Genomic DNA, 10,148 nt, shown 5'->3' with positions numbered 1-10,148 from the left:
AAGAGGTTAAGAATGACCGAAAATAATTAGTTTTATTTATTTTTTTATTCTGAAAAACTAAAAATATGATCAAATTATTGGCATCAAATAACACCCAATGTTAAGCCATGTTCTGAAAACCACATCCCATTTTTACCCATTTAAACTTTTTGTATTTTATGTTGGGAAAGGTGGCAACCATATATGGTGCTGGTCCCTTGGAATAGTCTTGCAAGTTGGATTTAGGACATACTCACTGTACAGATTAGAGTGACCTGTCAATTGCAAATGCAATGAGAGGAGCCATGGTGGATAATACCCATCACTGCATTTACAATGAAATAATTACAATAATCTTACTTGGAAAACAGATGGAGATGGTATAACCTAACCTTGTGGACTTGGCAGGAGACAGAAGAGATTGGTGGTGGGCTGTCCAACGGTGAGAGCTAAGGTGCGAAAATGAAGGCATTGGCGCATAAAAAAATGAAAATGAAGGCAACTGGCGATAATACAGGTTGCGGCCTTTTAACACTTCAGATGCCGTAGTCAAACATGACCACGGCATCTGAACGCGGTAAAACCCGGAAGAGCATGCTTCCAGGTGTCCTCCGGCCCCACCAGTTGAGGATCGGGGGAAGCTGAATGCACTGTGCAGCAGCCCTTGTCCTCCTGTGTGACAGGAGGCTGCTTCACATTAGTTCCTATGGAGCCCATGCCTGTGGCAAAGCTCCATAGGAACATAGTATGATCCCCATAAACTCCAATGCTAATGCATAGGAGTCTATGAAAGAAGCAATCTAATGATTGCTTAAAGGGATTCTGTCACCTCCCCTAAGGCAAAAATCGATTTAAAAGCAGCCATGCAGCACAGCTTACCTGGATTAGGCTGTGCTGTTCTATCTTGAAATCCGTCCAGCAGTTACTTCAAAAAACGACTTTGATCAATCAGGAAATGCGTCCTGAAGGTGCCCAGAGGGGCGTTTTTTTCTTCTGAGAGAGCCCAGTACCGCCCCTTTTTCAGTGCCCAGCCCGCCTTCCTTTTACTTCCTAACCGCCGCCCCCAGCCTGCCACAGCCTCCCCTCCCTCTCCTCCCCCTCCCTCACGCCGAACGAAGTCTCGCACAGGCGCAGTACCCACTGAGGGCTGCGCCTGTGCGATCATCAGGAGACTGAGGGCGGCAGCTTCATCTTCGTCACTGGGCATGCGCCGAGCCCAGTGACGTCCGATATTAGCTCTTTCCCTCAGTCAGCCTGGTAGGAAGCGCAGAGGATTGCCGATCGGCTGCTGCACCCTGCGCTTTCTCCAGTCTGCCTGCCTTTACTTAATATAATAAGACCTAATTCGCCCCAACAAATAGTTATTTCTTTCCTGAAGGGAGGGTGGGGAAAGAAATCGCTGGCCGTCCTCACTGTGGCAGGCAGACTGGAGAAAGCGCAGGGTGCAGCAGCCGATCGGCAATCCTCTGCGCTTCCTACCAGGCTGACTGAGGGAAAGAGCTAACATCGGACGTCACTGGGCTCGGCGCATGCCCAGTGACGAAGATGAAGCTGCCGCCCTCAGTCTCCTGATGATCGCACAGGCGCAGCCCTCAGTGGGTACTGCGCCTGTGCGAGACTTCGTTCGGCGTGAGGGAGGGGGAGGAGAGGGAGGGGAGGCTGTGGCAGGCTGGGGGCGGCGGTTAGGAAGTAAAAGGAAGGCGGGCTGGGCACTGAAAAAGGGGCGGTACTGGGCTCTCTCAGAAGAAAAAAACGCCCCTCTGGGCACCTTCAGGACGCATTTCCTGATTGATCAAAGTCGTTTTTTGAAGTAACTGCTGGACGGATTTCAAGATAGAACAGCACAGCCTAATCCAGGTAAGCTGTGCTGCATGGCTGCTTTTAAATCGATTTTTGCCTTAGGGGAGGTGACAGAATCCCTTTAAAGTTCCCTATGAAAACTATAAAAAAAAGTGTTAAAACATGTTTTTAAAAATTAAAAAAAATATAAAAATTCAAATCACCCAACTTTCTCCCAAATGAGAACAAAACATAAAAAATACACATCATGGGTATCGCTGCGTGGGGATACACCAAAATATTTAAGGGAAACTGCGAAATAAAAACATTTTTTGTTGCTTCTCTTCCCACAAAATAAATAAATAAATAAATAAGTACACACCCCTAAAAAGTACAGACCGCCCCGTTAAAATGAGCCCTCACACAGCTCCATACACATAACTGCAGAAAAGAGGGTTCAGACTATAGCGCCAAAAAAAATAATAAAAAAATTTAAAAAAATGTCCTTTTTTCAGTAAAAAAATGCAAGAAAAAATATACTGTGGTATCGCTGTAATCGTACTGACCTGGATAATGAAAGTAAGTGGTCAGTTTTACCTTATAGGGAATGCACTAAAAACAAAACCCATAAAACTATTTCGGAATTGCGTTTTTTTTCCAATTTTACCCCATTTAGAATTTTTTCCCCCACTTTCCACCACATTTTATGCAACAGTAAATCGTGCCATCAGAAAAGTTCATCTTGTCCTGCAAAAACCAAGCCAAAGCGGAAAATCGCCGTGTCTTGAAAGGGTTAATAAAGAAATTTAAATGAACACATTGGTAATTGTCTATTATTAATACGACCGACTTACTTACCTGAGCTATTGGTGATTATATTGTGTTATGGGATTTATGCCAACATGGCAGTATACAAATATGTCTTAAAGAAACGTATACCACACTGCATGTGTCTTATACAATGCGAGTCAATGGGAGTCGTATGTCTCTGTATGAAAGAAATAATGATATGTGAACATAGCCTTAGGGTTTATTCACACGTCCGCAATTTTGTTCCATTTTAAACACAGAATGTGTCGGCAGATAAGAACCATTTGGCCCATTTAGTCTGCCCAATATACTGAATACTATGAATAGCCCCTGGCCCTATCTTATATGAAGGATGGCCTTATGCCTATCCCATGCATGCTTACACTCCACTGTATTTGCAGCTACCACTCCTGCATGAAGGCTATTCCAGGCATCCACTACTCTCTCAGTACTACTCAGTACTCACTACTCTCTTTTGCGGAACGGAATTGTGGACCGCACTTCCGGGTCCGCAACTCTGTTCCCGAAAAAAGTAGAACATGTCCTATTCTTGTCCGCAATTTGACATCCCCGATGTCCGTGTTTTGCGGATCCACAGATTCGTGGATCCACAAAACGCACATGGACGTGTGAATGGACCCTTAAACAGTAGAATAAACTATTTTAGGCTAGGTTCACATACAGGTGAAAATTGAAAAATTTGAATTTATTACAGTAATGCAACTTAAAGGCTAGGTCTACACGACGACATTTGTGGCGCGACAGATAGGGCACAACTACACTGCAACATTTGTTGCGCGACAATTTTTATAATGGCAGTCTATGGTGTCGCACTGCAACATGCAACATGTTGCACTGCGACACCATAGACTGCCATTATAAAAATTGTCGCGCGACATTAGTGCAACAAAATGTCGCGCAACAAATGTCGTCGTGTGTAGACATAGCCTAAAGGTGAAACTTACATATGCGATAGACTCATTACATGCCAAGCCAGATATTACAAGCCTTTATTTGTTATAATTTGGATGATTATGAAAACCCCAAGTCGGGCCTCATACACACCACCGTTCTTTTGGTCCGCATCCGAGCCGCAGTTTTTGCGGCTCGGATGCGGACCCATTCACTTGAATCGGGTTGCAAAAGATGCGGACAGCACTTCACCACACACAGACGGATCCTGGACATGGGCTTCAAATGTAGTGCAATGTACTGTATTTTTAATGCTTTTTTTTCTAAGGCTACTTTCACACCTGTGTTCGGTGCGGATCCGTATTGTATCTGCACAGACGGATCTGCACCGATAATGCAAATGCTTGTATCCGTTCGGAACGGATCCGTTTGCATTGTTCAAAAAACGCAGCTAGCAGCGTTTTGCCGTCCGCCTGACGATGCAGAGCCAAATGAATCCGTCTGGACTTACATTAAAAGTCAATGGGGGACGGATCCGTTTTCAACCGCACCATATTGTGTCAGTGAAAACGGATCCGCCCCTATTGACTTACATTGTAAGTCAAGACGGATTCATTTGGCTCCGCATCGTCAGGCGGACGGCAAAACGCTGCTAGCTGCGTTTTGGTGTCCGCCTCAAAAGCGGAACGCAGCCAAACTAATGCATTCTAAACGGATCCTTATCTGCAGCGCGCGCCAAGAGGCATTGGGGCTGAACTGATCTGTTTGGACCACTTGTGAGAGCCCTGAACGGATCTCACAAGCAGACCCAGAAACGCCAGTGTGAAAGTAGCCCTTGTGGATCCTAAAGGAAGTGAACAGATAATAGAAATAAGTACACTTCTACTTTAAAATCACTTCTGGTGCCCGGGGAGAACCTGGCTTGAATGAGATGGCCTGCAGAGAGCGTGAACATACTGCACCACCCACACCCATACTATCCTGCTCCTTCCAGTTCCAGGACTGTGTCTCCTCCTCCAGCTGCACAGGAAGAAGTGACTGACACAGTGTAACGCTGGTCACATGAGCCTGCTGCAGTCATTGGGATTCAGGTGCAGTATTTCCTGACTTCCGCAGTCTATAATGGGGCAGATGTTTGCATTTTTAGCTTCTGGGCAGAGTAAATCAGTGTTGGTGCAGTTCCATGCACAATGGCTGCATTATACAATGTCCATGAAAAGCCTCCTTGTGACACTGGCCGCTCAGAAACAGCTTTGGTTCATTTCTCTCCGACTGAGCGATGCCTTACGTCTGTCTGATTCTGTCTATCCCAGGATAAATCCTTGATAAACCGTCATACAGTCATGCACAGCACTGGTGAACTTTCTCTCATAAGGAATCACACATAGTTTAGTTGGATTCTTGCACCAAAAAAAATCCTTCTTTTGTTGCTTCTTTTCTAGAAAATATTTGTAAAATTACCGGTATGTTATTGTATTTGCACATAGATTTTTTTTAACTACAATTCAGGTCGTTGGAGAAAAAAAAATGCAAAAACACCACACATAGTAACCTGTGATTAGCAGACACACCTAGATCTGCAAAAAAAGGGGCAAGAGTACACTGAGAACACACCTAGGGTACCTGCGCAGGAATGTGAGTGAATGCACAAATTTCTGTGTGGATTTCTGTGCGTTTCTGCACCATACCAAACAGCAAACATAATTGACATGCTGCAGATTTAGAAATCTGCACATCAGGTCAATTTCCACACAGAAAAAATCCGCAAAGTGTACGTGAAATCTCGTATTCTGTAACGTGTGCAGGTGACTTCAGAGTGGCCGCACACGGTGCAGATTACACGCGTTACAGGTTTTGTGCAGAAAACCACAGCATAAGGGCTCATGCTTATGACCATGGTTTGGGTCCGCATTTGGACCCATTCATTTCAATGGGGCCGCAAAAGATGCGGACTGTACGTGGCTCCTCAAAAAAAAAACGTCCTATTCTTGTCCATTTTACGGACAAGAATAGACAATTCTAACAGAGGACAGGACGTAGCGTTCTGCAAAATGGAAAGGTTAGATCTAGTGTTAAGTGGACTTCTTTTTTAAGTCCTACTTCCAAAGTTCGGACTCGGTTATCGAAAAATCCCATTATGGATTCCTCTACCACGGACCATAATGGAATTTGAAATCTATAACGGGATTCTTCGATAACCCGAACTTTGGACGCAGAGCTTAAAAAACAAGTTCGCTCAACACTAGTTATATCTGTTGTAAAACCACATCAAACACGCAGAAAAAAACATAATAAATAATGTGGATTTAAGGTACTTTCACACTAGCGGCACGGACCTCCGGCAGGCTGTTCAGGCGGGTGAACAGCCTGTTGGATCCATCCTGCCGCTAGTGCGTGTGTGCCCCTGGACTACTGCTCCGGCCCCCATTGACTATAAGGGGGCCGCCGGAATAAAAGTATGACGTAGTACTTTTATTCCGGCGGCCTATCGGAGTGTGTCATTATTATAGTCAATGGGGCCGGAGCGGTAGTCCAGGGTCACGCATGCACTAGCGGCAGGAGGGATCCGACAGGCTGTTAACCCGCTGGAACAGCCTGCCGGAGTGCCTTGCCGCTAGTGTTAAACTAGACTTATGTGTGTGTTTTTTTGTGCTGTTTTGGTGCAGATTTCTTGCAGATTTTCTGCACACAAATCTGCACCGTGTGCAGCCACAGTGTACTGCAGTACCAGCAAAGTGAATGAGAGTACACAAGTCTCATGCACACTTTACCAAATTTTCCAAATTTATAACGTCAATTATGTTTGCAGTTTCAGCTACTAATTTCACCCTTATCAATGGAAGGGTGAGATCCGCAGCAAAACTGCATCTAAACCACGCCAAAATGTGCAATTAGAAATTGCGGATTTTGGTGTGGACATGGTGCAGAAACGCACATAAATCCACATGGCAATTTGTGTGGATATTATGTGGGTCCACCTGCACACGTTTTTTTCACGTATTACTGTACCAGCGAAGTGTATGGCCTCTTTCACACGAGCGTGTCCGGATGCGTGGCAGCAAACCCACGCGAGTAGGTACCCAATTGCAGTCAGTTTTGACTGCGATTGCGTTCCGTTGTTCAGTTTTTATCGCGCGGGTGCAATGCGTTTTGCGCGTGATAAAAAACTGAATGTGGTACCCAGACCCAAACTTCTTCACAGAAGTTCAGATTTGGGTTCAAGGTTGTGTAGATTGTATTATTTCCCCTTATAACATGGTTATAAGGGAAAATAATAGCATTCTGAATACAGAATGCATAGTACAATAGTGCTGGAGGGGTTAAAAATAAAATAAAAAATAATTTAACTCACCTTAATCCACTTTGCGCAGCCGGCATCTCTTCTGTCTTCTTCTTTGAGGAATAGGACCTTTGATAACGTCACTACGCTTATCACATGGTCCGTCACATGATCCATCACCGTGGTAAAAGATCATGTGATGGACCATGTGATGAGTGCAGTGACGTCATTAAAGGTCCTATTCCTCAAAGAAGAAGACAGAAGAGATGCCGGCTGCGCGAACAAGTGGATTAAGGTGAGTTACATTTTTTATTTTATTTTTTTAACCCCTCCAGCCCTATTGTACTATGCATTCTGTTTTCAGAATGCTATTATTTTCTCTTATAACCATGTTATAAGGGAAAATAATAATGATCGGGTCTCCATCCCGATCGTCTCCTAGCAACCGTGCGTGAAAATTGCACCTCATCCGCACTTGCTTGCGGATGCTTGCGATTTAGACGCAGCCCCATTCACTATGGGGCCTGCGTTGCGTGAAAAACGCACAATATAGAGCTTGCTGCGATTTTCCCACAACGTACAAGTGATGCGTGAAAATCACCGCTCATGTGCACAGCCCTATAGAAATGAATGGGTCCGGATTCAGTGCGGGTGCAATGCGTTCATCTGACGCATTGCACCCGCGTGGAAAACTCGCCCGTGTGAAAGGGGCCTATGAGGTCACACTAATCTCATGTACACTTTGCAGATTTTTCCTATGCAGAAATTGACCTGCTGTGCGGATTTCAAATTAAACAGCATGTCAATTATGTTTGCGGTTTTATCTGCAGATTTCACCCTTTTCAATGGAAGGGTAACATATGCGGCAAAACTGCATCAAATCCGCACCTACAAAACGCAATTGGACGTTGAAGATTTTGGTACCAAGGTGTTGCAGAAATGCACATAAATCTTTGTGAAAATTTGCGTGGGCCTTAGGACACCTACACATGGTGCGGATTCTCACGCAGCCCTGGCCCCATAGAAGTGAATGGGGCTTCAGTGAAAAATGCATTGCATCCGGAAGCAAGTGCGGGTGCGATGCGTTTTTCACTGATGGTTGCTAGGAGATGTTGTTTGTAAACCTTCAGTTTTTTATCACGCGCGTGAAATACGCATCAAAATGCATTGCACTCACGCGGAAAAAACTGAACACAATTGCAGACAAAACTGACTGAACTTGCTTGCAAAATGGTGCGAGTTTCACTGAACGCACCCTGAACGCATCCGGACCGACCTAATCCGCCATGCTCGTGTGAAAGAGGCCTATAAGGCCTCTTTCACACGGGTGAGTTTTCCGCACGGGTGCAATGCGTGAAGTGAACGCATTGCACCCACACTGAATCCGGACCCATTCATTTCTATGGGGCTGTGCACATGAGCAGTGATTTTTACGCGTCACTTATGCGTTGCGTGAAAATCAGAGCATGCTCTGTGCGGATGCGGTGGGATTTTCACGCACGGTTGCTAGGAGACGATCGGGATGGAGACCCGATCATTATTATTTTCTCTTATAAAATGGTATAAGGGAAAATAATAGCATTCTAAATACAGAATGCATAGTACAATAGCGCTGGAGGGGTTAAAAAATAAATAATAATTTAACTCACCTTAATCTTAATCCACTTGTTCGCACAGCCAAGCTTCTCTTCTGTCTTCTTGTTTGCTGTGTACAGGAAAAGGACCTGTGGTGACGCCACTCCGGTCATCACATGGTCCATCACATGATCTATCACCATGGTAAAAGATCATGTGATGGACCATGTGATGACTGGAGTGACGTCACCACAGGTCCTTTTCCTATACACAGCAAAGATGAAGACAGAAGAGAAACCGGGCTGCGCGAGCAAGTGGATTAAGGCGAGTTAAACAATTTTTTATTTTTTTTAACCCCTCCAGCGCTATTGTACTATGCATTCTGTATTAAGAATGCTATTATTTTCCCTTACAACCATGTTATAAGGGAAAATAATAGCAATCTACACAACCCCGATCCCAAACCCGAACTTCTGTGAAGAAGTTTGGGTTTGGGTACCAAACATGCCGATTTTTCTCACACGCATGTAAAACGCATTACAATGTTTTGCACTCACGCGGAAAAATTGCGCATGTTCCCTCAACGCATCGCACCTTTTCCCGCAACGCCCATGTGAAACCAGTCTAAGGTTAGAAAAATCCCATGTACACCTTGCTTTTTATTTAGGTGTGGAAATTGACCTGCTGTGTGGAAATCTGCAGCATTTCAACGAAAAAGTGAGATCTACAACAAATCTGCATCAAATCCACACCAAAAACCACACAAAAAGCGCCAAAACCGCAATAAATAGTGCAGATTTAAGTGCTGTGTTCACACGTGACTGATTATCTGCAGATTTGCTGTTGCCCATGAACCCCATGCTGACGTGACATACTAGTAAGTCACAGCAAGAAATTACTTCCCACAAACTGACGTACTAGTACTGACAGCCGGGACACTGCTGTCCACTGGCATTGCTGTAAACACTGATGCCGGCCAATTAACCCTTTATATGCCACAATCAATGCTGACCGCTTTATAAATTAGGTTTACAGAGGCAGAGGCCTCTTTAACTCTCCATCGCCCCCCCCCATGCTGCAGTTACAGGGGGCCCGATGGCTGCCATAGCAACCCCAAGCCATGCAAAGGCCTCGGGGTCTGCCATATACGGACGCTTGTGAGGCTGACAATGTAGTACAATACAATATGTATTGTATTACGTGGAAACATGGATCAGACCCTGAAATGTTAAAATCCTTGTACTGGGACAAAAAAAAAAGTAAAAAAGTAAAAAATAAAAAAGCTTTATGAAATGTCTCATAAAAAACAATTTAATAGAAATAGACATATTAGATATTGCCGTGTCCGTAACAAGCGGCTCTATAAAAATATCACATGACCTATCTCCTCAGGTGAACGCTGTAAAAAATTAAAATAAAACCTGTGCCAAAACATACATTTTTTCGCCACCCTGCCCCAAAAAAGTGTAATATTGAACTATCAAAAAATCTAATGTACCCCAAAAATGGTACCAATAAATAAAAATATCAACTTTTTACCCCCCCAAAAAAATGAGTCCCTACACAAAAAAATATGGCTTTCAGAAAATAGAGAAAGAAAAACATGATTTTCTGCTGAAGATTAGAAGCAGAAATGCTGCAGATTTTCTGCTGCAAAAAAATCCACGCGGTTTTTCCACGCGGATTCCCATGCAGAAAAACCACAGCCTATTACAGTACCAGCAAAGTGTATGAGATCACACTAATCTCATGTACACTTTGTGGATATTTTCCATGTGGAATTCGACCTGCCACGCGGATTTCAAAATAAATA

The 10,148-nt window shown here is 44.2% G+C and overlaps 1 protein-coding gene across 1 annotated transcript in view; it reads left to right on the top strand.

The window, feature by feature from the left end:
• The first annotated feature begins 4,415 nt into the window (after positions 1-4,415).
• GALM (galactose mutarotase) overlaps positions 4,416-10,148 on the top strand; it is a 68,364-nt gene continuing 62,631 nt past the window's right edge. Inside the window, exon 1 of the mRNA XM_044290323.1 lies at positions 4,416-4,571. Coding sequence (XP_044146258.1) covers positions 4,543-4,571 — 29 coding nt within the window. The 5' untranslated portion in view covers positions 4,416-4,542. The remainder of the gene's footprint in view (positions 4,572-10,148) is intronic.

This window comes from Bufo gargarizans, chromosome 4 (genome assembly GCF_014858855.1).
Source record: "Bufo gargarizans isolate SCDJY-AF-19 chromosome 4, ASM1485885v1, whole genome shotgun sequence".
Taxonomy (NCBI): Eukaryota; Metazoa; Chordata; class Amphibia; order Anura; family Bufonidae; genus Bufo; species Bufo gargarizans.
This window is presented reverse-complemented; position numbering and strand designations above follow the sequence as displayed.